The 13,702-nt window shown below is 48.1% G+C and overlaps 1 protein-coding gene across 1 annotated transcript in view; it reads left to right on the forward strand.

The window, feature by feature from the left end:
- The first annotated feature begins 2,956 nt into the window (after nt 1–2,956).
- Nucleotides 2,957–13,702, forward strand: part of WWC1 (WW and C2 domain containing 1) — a 66,989-nt gene continuing 56,243 nt past the window's right edge. Inside the window, exon 1 of the mRNA XM_059859769.1 lies at nt 2,957–3,135. Coding sequence (XP_059715752.1) covers nt 3,017–3,135 — 119 coding nt within the window. The 5' untranslated portion in view covers nt 2,957–3,016. The remainder of the gene's footprint in view (nt 3,136–13,702) is intronic.

Below are 13,702 nucleotides of genomic sequence, written 5' to 3' on the forward strand. Positions count from 1 at the left end.
TTTTTCCTTTTATTTCAGTTCAGATATCTGAAGGTGTTGGTTAAGAGACCAATACTGTGCCTCAGCCACTTTTCACCTTTGAGTTTTTGTTATTTGCACTCAATTAAGAATAGAGCTTCAGGTGTCAAGTACAAAATTAGAGACTTTTGAATGTATTAGGAAAAAAGAAACCCGAGTATCAAGCAGCCAGCTCCTCTAAAACAGAGACCAGCAGCAGATAAAGGCAGCTCCTGTTACCGAGCAGTTTGTAACCAGCCTGTTGTGGGCTCCGGTGGGATTGGGGGGTGCAGCACATGAGGTCATGCTGGAGATGTTGACCCCAGGGCAAAAAAAATTGGTTTTCTGCAGACATTGTTCTTCCTTTTCACATAGCTAAGAGCTTACCTACAAACCAAACCTTCCTCTTCTTTGCTCATGAGAAAACAATCACCTGTTTGTTTATTGTTTTACAGTTCAAACAGACTCTGATAACACTGAATTCCTTTGTTGTGAATGTAAGTGGTAAAAGGGAGTAAGTTACATATGCACATTCCTGATTACATTTATAAATTCATTATGGTTCAATGACAGGTTGGGTTTTTTTCTGAGTTAATAAATAAAGAGGAGTGGACAAATAAAATCTTTTGACTTGAGTCAGACCTACCTGCAAATATTTTCTAAAGTATTTATTTCAAAAGCAATTATGTTTAAAAAATGTACACAATTACTTTCTTCCTAGATAGAGATGATGACATCTGGAAAAGAAAGGGTGTTCAGTCAGTTTCTTTACATACAGCCTTTTGCTATATGCTCTAAATATGATCCAAAAATTTGGAAAAAAAATCTTTAAAATAAACATGCCTTTTGGAAGTATCTCTGTGCTGGAACATAAGATCATAAATACAGGACCATGAAAATACATAATAATTTGTTATCACTTTGCTGTTTACTTCTTTTGTTATATTTAAAAACATTGGTTGCTGCTGATTTTTTTCCTGTCTCCACATTTCCCCGTTTGAAATGTGTTGAGCACTTTGCTGAGCGCTTTACAAAGAGAGAAACACTATTATCCACGAAATTAAAAGCAGAAAAGAGAAACTAACAAGCCCAGTGAGTATCCCAGTGCCCTGCAGAATGCAGTGCCCTCGGCTGGCACGGGCCCAGAGCTGCCAGTGCTGCCAGGGTCTGCTCGCTGGAGCAGCACTACTCCCAGTGCTCCCAGAACTCCCAGTGCTCCCTGCCAAAAGAAACCACACGCCCTGCTTAGAGTTGTGGACAGAAACAGTGTTTATCCATTTAGTCTTCACTTATTATTAATTTAAAAGCCTTGTGTAGAGTGGTGTTCACAACAGCAACTTATTTAGTGGCCCACACCAAGTCTGGCTCCAGATAAAATGGGGTTAAACCAGGCTATTTTCCAAATGCCTCACTTTCAGTTTTCCGTGTCTTCATTTTCTTCCCTGCTCAACCACTTCATCAGCCAACTGCTACCACGTTCTGTTTCTGCCTCTAGAGAATTAGCAGTTCTGGCTCCCAACAGACTGTCAGAATGCCTGATAGAAAAAAATCCCACAGAATCCGGCACAAAAGTGAGAGGTTATTTCTAATTGTCTTTTTCACTTTTACTTTTCCTCTCCAGCCCTTCGAGGCTCCCCTCTTCCCATCCTCCAGTTTCCTTTTCCTCCCCTGTGCTTGGCAGGGATCCCTGCTCCATTCTGCTGTTTCAATAGCTGCAGCTCCACAAAACCCTCGCTTTCCCCCCGCCCTCAGCAGCAGGAGCCCGGCCTCGGCTGGTGCTCACCAGGGAAAGTGCCATCTCTCACAGAACGGCCCTCATGCCACGCTGGGCACCTGCTGTCACCCTGGGTCACCCGCCTCGGCTCACGGCCCCATCGCGTGCCACCGCGTGAGCTCTCACTGTGAAATTCTGTCATGGGCTGGCTGTTCAAGCCGAAACGACTGAAATGTGGGGAGAGCAGGCTGTGTTGGGCACGTCCTCATAGCTGCTTCCACGCTGCACGGCAGCTGTGCCAGAGCCACGCTCGGGTACCGGCAGCGGCTGCCCATGAAGGGTCCGTGCCAGCGGGGTGGGCACCGCCTCCCTCCCTGCGGGTGCGGCTGTGCCGGGGCTGTCTGTGCCACCCGAACTTTTATAACTGGCTTCCCCGTGGTCCGAGTGTATCCAGGTTCCAGCTGCCGCGAGTTTTCCGTCGGGAACCCACAGAAAGTCACCCGTGTCACCCCCTGGGCCGCTCCGATGGCTCCCGGCTCCCCGCCGGCCCCTGCGGGGCGCCCACGACGGCTTGGCCGGGCCACCCGAGGGCAGCGCACCTGCCCAGGGGCCCCCGAGCTGCTGCGCTGGTCCGTGCGCTGCCAGCACCGGCACCGCACGGCCGTGTCCTCCAGGGCACCGAGCAGCCCCGACCCGCTCCCCGCCACCCGCGCTGTGCCCTCGGCGCTTCAGCGCTTCTGGCGGCTGTCCCCGGCCCTGGCCCGGTGCTCCGGCCTCGCGGGGCCCCTGAGCCCCAAGGCTGGCACCGTCCCTGGCATCGCGGCCCCGCCGCCACGGGGCGCTCGGGGGCGCGCAGCTCGGGGCGCTCAGCCCGCGGAGCCGGAGCGCGGCCGTGGGTGTCCCCGAGGGGCGTGGCCGTGGGTGTCCCCGAGGGGCGTGGCCGTGGGTGCGGACAGGCGGTGGGTGTGGCCGGGGGCGGTGCCGGGGCGGGGGCGGTGCCGCCGCGGGACTCGCGGGGCGGCCGCCGGCGGAGCAGGAAATGGAGGCGTGAGCGGGTGGAGCGGCCGGGGCTCCGCGCCCAGCGCTGACCGCGGGCTCGTCGTCGCCACCGCCCTCCCGAACCGCCCCGGCCCGCCCCCGCCGCGGGGCCGGCATGTGAGGCTGCCCGGCGGCGGCGCCTCCCTGCGCGGCTGGGCCGGCGCGGCCCCCGCACCGCTGCGCGCCGCCCGCGGGAGGGGAGCCCCGGCGCGGCCCCCGGAGCGCAGCGCGGCGGTGCATGGGGCGGCGCGGCCGGCGGTGCGGACCATGCCGCGGAAGGAGCTGCCGCTGCCCGAGGGCTGGGAGGAGGCGCGGGACTACGACGGGAAGGTGTATTACATCGACCACGGCAGCCGCACCACCAGCTGGGTCGACCCCCGCGACAGGTGGGCGGCGGCGGGCGGGGACCCCGCGGTGTGCGCGCCGAGCCCGGCCGGTCCCTGCTGCCGTCCCCCGGCTCCCCTCGGGCTCCGCGGCACGGAGGGCAGGGCGGGACGGTGGTGGCGTTACCTGCGGGCCTGGCCGGGCTGTGGCGCCTGCCCGCTGCACGGAAGCGGAGGGATGGAGGGGGCTCAGCGAGTTGTGTTGCTGCCGTTCGGGTCTCTCCCTGGCCGGCCCCGGCCGTGCTGCGGAGCCGCAGCGCACGCTGCGATCGGCGCGGCCATGCGGCCCTTGCGGGGGGAGCCCGCCCGGGGCACGCCGGGGAGCAGCGGAGGCTCGGTGCCGTGGGGAGGGACAAGGGGGCTCGCAGAGCTGTCGGCGGGCCCTGTCCTGCATCGTGACCCACCTCTGCGAGCAGCTACGTGGCCTTATCGAGCTTGGCCGTCGCGGAGGTCACGGACTTCAGGGTGTGTCTTTGATCGCCCCTCTTTGCCGTCTTCTCCCCTGCGGTATCCCCTTGCTCCTGCTTGCTCTGAGTTGTTCTTTTCCTGTAGCGCTCACTTAGAGAAGTAAGATAAACAGAAAACAGGTTGCTGCTCAATACCGGGGTCATTTCCAAGCAACACTCTTGTCCTAGCTTGTAGTTCCATGCTTGAGGCAATCATGGTGAGCCGGAGCACGGGAGCCTGGACGTGCAGCAAGCTCAGCCACTGGATCACCACTGAAATTAGAAGTTTTTAACTTTCTCGTTTAATGCTTTGTTAGCTGAAGTTCTCAGAAACAGGAACTCAAAAAGCCATCCTAGTGAATTTCCTAGTTGGAAATTCCAGCAATCTGAACTATGCAGTTTGTTGTTGATCAATTTCACACACTTCCCCGTCTGACAGTGAGCGTTTTCCTTGTTGTGGGGCAGAAAGGGTGATTTCTGAATCTGTGTTCCTTTCTTCCCCTTGCTCCAGCCATCAGTTCAAGGGGCTTCCATTCTTGGTGGGATGTCAGGACTTTGCCTTCGCTCTGTTTACTTAGATGGGTTTTTTCTTACACATGGAAGTGAATGATTGTCCAGTTTTACAAGATTTCAAGGAGTGTTCTGCATTCCAGGAATAATCCTTGTGTGTACTGTACACAAATGTAACCTGCTGCCAGCCAGGGCTTTGGAACTCGTCTTGGGGTTCAGTTTTAGGAATGTGGTTGAGAAGGGCCAGTAACAGAGTTATTCCAAGGTGTTTCTTTAACCTTCATAAAAGTCGATGGAAGCTTAAATTAGAAATGCTTTCCTGGCATCCTTATTTTGTTCAGAGGATGAAGACAAGTGAGAAAACTAATAGGCCTAATGCAGGCTTATAAAAATTCCTGTGTGTCCTTGGTTGGTGATTCAAGAATGACAGAAATGACTAAATGGGTGCCTTATTTAGCCATACGTACTGAGCTGTCACAGAATCATTACCTGCTCACCACTGCTAGAGGAGAATAATCAAACACATTCTGATAACTCTTATCACATGACACTTGTTGTGCACATAGAAATACACCTGAATACACGTGGCCCTGACGAGCTTTGTGTCTGAGTCATCTTCCAGTAGGGCTACCAAGGAAACTGACCCTGAAAATCCACAAGGTGTTGAACAGTCTGCTGGTCCACAGTGGAAGAACTATGTGTTCCACTTACCCATCATCTGGTGGACCGTGAGCTTGTATGAGCTGAAATTTTCCTCTGCCATACAGGAAAGAAGTTTCTCTGCCAAGTAATTACCACTGCCCGTGAAACCCAATTGATGGGGGATTTCTCATCAGCTCAGGTCATAAGATGCTTGTTCCCTGCAGAGGAGTGAACTTGGATTTACACACTGAGCATTGAACTTTATTACTGTATTTTGAAGTTTAAATGATTGAAAGGTTAGCCTTTTATAAGTCATATTTAAAATTGCTGCAGCTGAGACGTGGGTTTGTGAATTTGCTACAGTGCTCTGTGTGCTGTGCTTACACATTCTGTCTGTAACCCAGCAAAAAGCAGCAGATAGTGGGTAATGTGGCAGTAGAAATGCAAGTTTGAGGAATGTGGAGGAAGAAGTGTGTGTTAGGGCTCACTCTGAACCCAGTGTCACCAGAGACCTTTGTAAACCTGATAAGTGAGTAGCAACTGGTAGTGAAAGATAGAACACTGGTTTTTAAACCTCCCCTAAATCTTTCATTCTAGCTTAATTTAGTGGAAATAAACATGAGCAGGGATACCATCTAGCTTCAGGGCATGGGCCATCCCATTGTTTAGTGACAGCAGGTTTGCAGTCCTGCTGAGGTTGGTTTAACAGGCTGCCAGGGAAGCAGACCTGGCTGTGGGCACACGGGGTCTGCAGTAGGGATGGGGAGGCAGGGGGTGAAAGGTGGGACCTCAGCTGGGCCTGGGCTGTGAAATCAGAAGCTGGGCTGGTGCTTTTCCAGTTCTTGTTTAACCCATGGCTCCAGTTCTGCTTTGGGGCTGTTAGACTTTGCCAGGAGGAGATCCCTGGCACCTGCTGGCACCTCAGTGTCCTGTAGAGGTGACCCAGGTGATGCTCAGGTGCCTGCAGCCCTGGCTGAAACAGCTGCATGTCAGAGCACTTTTACCTTGTACTTTTTAAGACTCGGGGTAGTCCTGAGAAACCTGTGGATGTTGGAACATTTTGGGAAATCATCTAAGATTAAATAATCTGAAGAATTTTGTGATTTAACTGTTGCTGTCCCTGTGGTGTGATGTAACAGAAAGGAATCAAGGTACTTTGCATTACAGGAATTTCAGGTTAAAAAGCTCTAAGACAATTCTTCTGAACAGGTGAGGGGAAAACCAAAACCCTGCTGTAAGAGGAAGCTCACATAGCTGCCTATTTTGGTAGATCTGTTGGAAATTAGATAATTCAGGAATTGAATACAGTGTGACAGGAGATCAAACCTTATTGAGCTGAAGGAGAAAATGGGTCATTCCTGGTTTTAAAACTAAGCATGACCTTTCAGGTCTGCACCAGTACATACCAGTTGGTTAAGCATGCCAGAGAGCTGTCTCAGTTGCTTTCTTAACCCAGAGAGTGCATCTGCTCTGGAAGCTGCTGTGCTGGTGGCCAAACAGAAAATACCTGCCGTGTCTCAAAACTTTAGCACCAGCTGCTGCCTGTTCTTAAGCATCAGCATGAGCAGCACTTGAGTAACAGAGTGCCCTGAGTGACATTTCAGCTTTCAGCAGACGTGAGGATTAGAGATGGGAGTCTCTGTTCCAGTGCTGTGCTGTCCTTGGGCTCTTTACACCCTCCTTCAGACTGTCTTGTAAGAGGATAAATTTTTTAACTTCTCCTTGCCTTTCAACACAGAAGCTTCAGAATGCACTGAAAATTTGGCCATGCCTGATAATCCATCCCACTCTTGAATACTTGTGTTGTACTCTCCTCTGGCCTGGTGGTGTAAGCAGGTTTTTCTGGGTTATTTGAGATGGAGCTGACTGAACTTCTCATTTCGCTTTTATCACTGGACTCCTGTTGAGAATAAAAGCTATTGAAATAGGAGGAATTGTAGCTTAAATTTGGTGAAATTACTAAACAGCATCAGATATTTTGGGAGGCAGCAGTGACTTAGTTGATGGTCCTTCATTTCTTGAAGGCTTTTGTTGCTGTAAAGGGTTGGGAGGTGTTCATTAAGTAGAAGCCCAGATTCTGCATTTGCTACCTAAATTCCCTTCCTACTCCACATGGAGGTTTTTCTAGTATGAACCTTGGAAGCAGAGCTTTGGTGGAGAGATTTGCCAAGGTTGAGGGCCAGTGCATGTGGTGTCATGTGTAAGATCTTGGCTATTTTTATGTTAGGGCTACCTGTTAACTCAGGAAGATTCAGCTTTGCTGAGCCTGAAGATTTTAGTGGAGAAAAGCCAGGCATATAATATGGAGAGCACCATCATCTAGCCATGCCCTTCTATGCTTTATGAGAAGTGCTGCAGAGTGTTGTCTCCTCTGCATTATTCTGATCTTTAAGCTTTTCATCCCCAGTCTGCTCTTCACACTTGGTCTACAAACTGCCTTTATTAAAGATTTAGAAATGTGAGTGTGTTTTGTGCTGAAAATTTGTATGTAACTGTCTACTCCTCAGATTACTTGCTTAAATGTGGAATAACTTTAATGACTGGAATAAAGCTGCTATAGCTAACTTAAGTGTGAGAATCCTTCAAAATAAAAGGGCTGGAAGAAGGGAGGGTAATAAAAGGCAGTGGGAACAAAAGGTGTTGTGCTCTTGTGTAGATGATAATCAGTAAGCATAAGGAGATGAGAGGAAAATTGTCCAAAATAGAAAAACCAGGGGAGAGAAATGCTCTTTCATCAGTGCCATAGGTCATGCAGCTGAAGGCTGCTAGTTTGATGCCTGTTGTTGCCTTTGTTTGCTGATATCTAGCTAAGCACCCTGTCATATATATGTGAATCTGCTGCTTTCTGCTGTTTGCATTCCCCAAAATAGCTGACAGCTTTGTAAGGAACAGGAGCTTTGTGTGTGCCCATAGAAACTGCTGATGACCATTTTCCACGAGTGCAGAAGGGAGTGACAAAAATGCAGTCTTCAAAGTCATCCAAATGCCACCTCTTGGAACAGGTGTCCTAATGTGTAGGATTTGTGCTGTTCTCACTTTTTGCCATAGCGATTGGTTTAAGTAGGTGCTAATACATAAGGAGACAAGGATAGTAAGTAAGATTATTGTGACACTTGAAATTATATTAATTTGTTAAATATCAAGTGTCTTCCAAGATGAGTTAGCTCAGCATGCACCTGTAGATTGGAAAAGTGGGTTGGAGCTGAAATCCATCACACTGCTTCAGTTATGGAAGATCAGACTTTATTATTTAAGGGAGATTTTGGGTTGATTTTTTTTTCCCCCTGGACTACCCAGACAAGCCTGGATGTTTTGAAGACTGCAGGGGCTGCCTTCTGAGCCAGTGTGCATCCTCAGTTGTGTAAGCTCACCTCACACTGGGGAGGGAACTGAAAACAACAGGTGTGATGCTTTCAACAAGGGCATCGCTGCTAAAGGTGTGATATGCACACGTGTGTAGAGACAGAAGATGCTGGCAGTAACTTTAGAATGACAAAAAACATTATTTTATCTTGCTTCCCTATGGAACATGAAAAAAAAAAAAAGAAATGTGAGGCTTTGTTCAGCTCAGCAGCTTTTTAATGAAACTTGGGGAATTCTGAGTCTTAAAGGATCAGAAATGCTTTTGAAGAAATCTCCATACATCACATTGTTTGGAAATATGTGGGTTGAGCTTCATCTTCTGCTCTGGCAAGGTCATCTTGCTCACAAGTTCACTCCTTTAATTTTGCTTCAAAAACTGACAGCGTGTGAAGTTAGAAGCTGCCACTGACTGGAAACTTATTTGGCAACAGAATCAACAATTCCATCCCTATGTAGGTCATATATTTTCATATCAGCATATTTATCTTGATCTCCATCCAGTGGAATGGCAGGAAATTGGCTAGTAAATTCCAGAAGATGTGGGTATGACAGGAGAGGTGGCTGCAGTGTTGGGCATCTGGGACAGCTGCTTGGTGCTGTTGTTTTTTGGGGCACCTTAAGCTGCTGCTTCTACCAGGGTAAAATTCTGTATCAGTGCAGGGAGTGAGGTCTGGAAGCTGGTCTGGCTGAAAAATGTCATTTTGCTGTCTGGGTTCATTTATAGAGACAGTTGATCCAGGTTGTGTATGCTTGTGCAGAGCTGGGAGGAGTGGGAGTGGGGCTGGCTCTGGTGGCAACCCAGGAATGCTGCTGAGGGTGCACTTGTGAAACTGTCCCCAGGCACTTGACCTGGTGAGGCTCTCTGCCAGCCCAGCTGAGGAGGTGTTCCCAGGTGCTTAGCTCTGCCCCATGATTTCTGATTGAGTTTTACAGAAAGAATGGGTTTTTACTTGCCGGAGCCCATGTGAAACCAGCCATGAGGCAGAGCATCTCCTAAAGATATTCTTCACAGGGCAGCTTCATAGCTAGCACAGTTATGGGAAGATGAGTTTGCAGCAAAATTCTCCATGTCTGAATCTGATTTAAATTTCTCTAGACTGTGCCAGAAAATTTATTGGAAGACAAGGGAAGATTTGTCCAAAGGAGTTTAATGAAATCCCTTGTATGTAAAGGAGTGATGTTTGCTAGGTGGCTCAGGGGGATCCTGTCACAGACCCACCACTCCCCCTTTTGGGACTGGCTCTAATCTCAGTTGCTGGAGGAGTCTATTAGGAAATGATTGCTGCTGTGTGCTCCTGGAGGTGGCTGCAGGCTGCCAAGGCTGTCCTTGCTCTGTGCTCAGCATTCCCAGCAGCGTTCCTGCAGCGCGGACACTGCTGAGCTCACCTGTGACAGCAGGGACATGTCCTGGGCTGGCCTTGGCTCTCGCTTGTGTCCTGTGGGACACCTTCAAGCCTTTCTCAGAGAGAGGGAGAGATCATACAGCTGGCTTGGGAAAGCCTTGCTGGTCTCCCTGTGCCAGGGCTGGCTGAACCTGGTGGCCTTGAGTGCTGCACCAGCAGGGCAAGTGTTAGCTGGAATAATTAATCAATAAAGAGGGGTGGCAGCAGCTTGGCAGAGTCAGCTGGAGGTATGTAGACTAGTGCTACTGCATGCACCTGTAGGAGAGCTATGCAGATTGACCACTTCCTTGGAGAGAAATACTTTTCATGCTGGCTGCTTGCCATTTGTGAGACCTGTTTAGTAAGGTTACGTGCTTTGCTTGTGGTAATGAGGACTTGGCTTTATTTGAGCAGTTTAAGCTCAGTTCTTGTTCACAGAGCCTAAGGTTACTGTTCCCTCCTCTCTTTAAAGCCACATGCATAGATAATTGGCTGAACAAACAGTGGGCAAAACTGCTCCCTGCAGAAAAATAACTGCTTTTCACTGCCACTCATTCAGTGAAGTGGCATCTGGAAGACTCTCCAGATAGTCACAGGAGGTTTGCTGTGTAACAGGAAGATGCAAAGAAGCCAAATCCTACAGCTGTCAGTGTTCTCTGTTTTTTTTCATGCTCTTGGATGGGTTCTCCTGGCTTGGTTTGTTCTCAGTTTGTGCTGATACTTACGGCTTCCACCCCAGCCACGATGTTCTGCAGCATAAGTACCCAACACATTTAAAAAACAGATGAATTGCTTTCTCAATCTCATGGAGGTGCTGTAGGGATTAATTAGTTCTGACAAAGTGCTTTCTGGCTGAGATGTCAAACTGACGTTTCAGGACTAATGGTATTGTTTAGTGAAATAGTTTGGTTCTCCTCAAATGCCTAATTACTATTTTAGAAGAATGTACTCTGTGGAGGGAAGCTTTATTGATTTAAAGCACGCAATAAACAGTATTGCTTTCAAGAGGCAGTCATTCATATCTGCTCTGTGCAGAGTGGAGATGTAAGGTGGTCAAACAGCTACTTTGAACCAAAGTGTAAGTGAAACTATTGCTTAAATGACCCTGCAGCAGCTTGCAGATTTCTCATATGTGACTTTCAACTGCCTTAGTAGCCTTGTACTCAGAACAAGGGCAGTCTCCTGCCAAGCAGAGGGCTCTCTGCTATTTCATCCTTCACAACCCTGCCCCACAGGGAGGATGGCCTGCAGAGGAACAGCAGTGGGTAAAATAACCTTCTGGACCCTTCAAGCAGCACAGGAAAATGTAGGTAACCCCAGAAGTGCTGTGTGAAACCGTACTGTGGATTATTAAGTGGTTAATTTTGATTGTGCTAAGCACAGCTTTGGATGGCATGAGCCAGCTGAGCCTCTGCAGCCACTAGAAGACATGCTGGTGGCACAGCTGCAGAGGCTGTCCCCTTGGCCATGCAGCCTCTGGACTATCAGGTGCCTAAATCCCATGGGACATCCTCCAGGGGCTCAGGCAGGTTGGCACCATGTCTTTGGTGCAGCAGAAACCTGTCACACCACAGCACCTGAGGGAACAGGAGGAGTCATCTCCTGACATCCTCATCCTGGACATTGGCTCCATTGTTGGACTGTTTGAAACATTGAGTATACACTTGAGCTGCTTATGCAAATTATCTCACAGGGGATTTGGGTGGGGATGATAATGGAAAGTATTTGGCTGTCATGTGTGATGCAGCTCTTTGAATTATCCAGCTTGTTTCCTGTGAGGTATCTCAGGCCTGATGGCCTGTCTTGGGTGGTGCTGGGTATTTTCAGAAAAAATAGTAAGACTTACATAAATTCTGATGACCTGTACTTTTCATATTGAATTGGTTTTTAAAAAAAAAAAAATATTCTTAGCATGAATAACATTTGATATTGTAGAGTTTTTGGCATGGTTCAACTTGAAATTAAATCATTACTTTGAACAGACTTTTTTGTTGGGGCATGGATGTGGTGATGCTCAGGTGTGTTTGATTAGTGGTGTGTTAACCCTGCAGAGAATAAGGAGATTAAACTCTCCCATTCAGTATATTATTCAACATTTCTCAACATCTGGTCTCTCTCCACTTCAGCTGTCAGTTGACCCACTTGTTGAGATTTTTCTGAAGTTCCTTGAAGTCATCTCCACATCCAGCTAACCTAAACAGCTTGTCAGCCAGCAAGGCAGTAAGCCAGGTTTGATATTTGTCTTATGTCACACCACAAGGTCTAATCATCAGAGTTAACACAAGTTACTGCCTTGATGAGACTGTTGAATTCCTGTATGGACACATACATAGAAGGCTTTAGGCTGTTTAACAGTTCTCAAAAAGTTTTCCAGTATTATAGACATGGACAGATTTGTATGGCAAAAAGATCAGTGAGTGTTACTCTGTCTTAGTTTAATCTGTATGTGGAGGGAAGGGAAATGTCATGGCTTCTGCTGTGTCCCGTGGTTTTCTGTGGCACTAAAGTTTTGTAAGGTGTCTTAGACTTCTTAACTTTTCTATGTTTAGCTTTTTAAATTTGGATGTGAAAACTCAGCTGAGTTAGTCTATAATTCTGAGTAAAGGTAGATATATTGTCATCTCTCTGTTAATTATTCATTGACTGCTGTGTGGCAGCCATGGTGAGTTTCTCATACAACTGGTTTACTGATCATTCAGTTTGGAATGCATCTGCCATCATCTGCCTGATGCTAATGAAAGCATAACCTGCATGTAAATACTTTCTTAAAGCACATCTCATTTGCTTCTCTTATATTCCTTAGGCAGTAATTCTCACTTCCTTTTTAAGATTTCTTTTCAGGAGAAGATTGTATGGATGGAAGGGGAGAGGTGCATGGCAGAAGCCTGGCATGGTCATTTGCAAAAGGGTTGCATGGATAAAAATCTTAGTTTGCAAAGATTTGCAACAGAACTGGTCACACATAGTCTTCCACTCAGGCTTGTTTTCACACATCTTTTTTAAAAGCCACTCTTATCCCTAAAGCAAATGTTCTGTGTTGAATTTTCTCATCTTTATTCTCTATTTGTCCAGTAGTCTGTAGTTAATACCCCAGAGTGTTTCCTGGTTTGTTTTCTATCTGTTTCCCAGATGCAGGCCCCTGCAGTTTTGGGTGGTACCTCTGACAAGTTGTGTTGCATCTTTAGTAGCTTGGCTGGGCTGGGGGTCCCTTCCAGTGCAGTCACTGGGGTTTGCCTCAGGTGCTGTGGTGGTTCTTCCTTCCTGTCAGGAAAAGATCCCTTGATGGATGGAGAACACCTGACTGCAGCTCAGCATGCTGCAATTCACAGCCAGGTTTAGACCTGCCTGTTTGGGCTGGGAGGATTTGTTCTTGTGTCAGAGCCTGTCTCTGTGGCTGCTGCCACAGCTCCAGGCAGCAAGGTGTGGGCCTGGAGGCTGCTCTGGATTTTTGACCAGAGCCAGGTGGAACCAGGTCCTTGAGAGAAGGTGGCACTTGGTGCAGTTAGCTCCTGGTGTTGGGGTTTTGCTGTGTGTAGTAACAAGAAGGAGAACAGCCCAAGGGTCCTTGAGAGAAGGTGGCACTTGGTGCAGTTAGCTCCTGGTGTTGGGGTTTTGCTGTGTGTAGTAACAAGAATGAGAACAGCCCAAGGGGTATTCACACCTGTAAACCTTCTGCTTGGAAATCTGCCTGTGGCACTCGCTTCTGATGGAGTGTGGCACGTTGGCAAGTGTTCCTTTGCAGTCAGATTTAATACTGAGCAGAATTGCAGTGAAATAACCAAAGCTGAATAATTTTAACAACGCCCTTTAAAGGCTTTATTGTTTGAATTACTTGTCTGGAGTAGTTGGGCAGATGTGTGGCAACAACTCTGAATGGCAGTACTGCCTCTTACCTGTCTTTTTTGAAGACAGGCTGGAATGCTGCTTTGGTCCAGCTGCTTTGTGGCCAGCCTAGATGCCTGTTCAGAGGTGCAGGGAATAATGAGGTTATGTCAGTATGAATTAGGGATTTCCCAGTTTTATTATTTATGTTGCATTCTCAATATTTATGGAGGGTTTACTCCCCCCTAGCTAGTGGCTTTGCAGTCAAAGGCAAGCTGTTGACCTCTCATTTTATACTTCTGTGTTCCCAGCTCTGGTGCACTCCTTTTTGCAGTGATTGTTGCTTCAACTTTTTTCTCTCCCATATAACTTTTTCTCAGCCATATAACACTGCTGCTTATTTCC

Source organism: Haemorhous mexicanus, chromosome 15, assembly GCF_027477595.1.
Source record: "Haemorhous mexicanus isolate bHaeMex1 chromosome 15, bHaeMex1.pri, whole genome shotgun sequence".
NCBI classification, from domain to species: Eukaryota; Metazoa; Chordata; class Aves; order Passeriformes; family Fringillidae; genus Haemorhous; species Haemorhous mexicanus.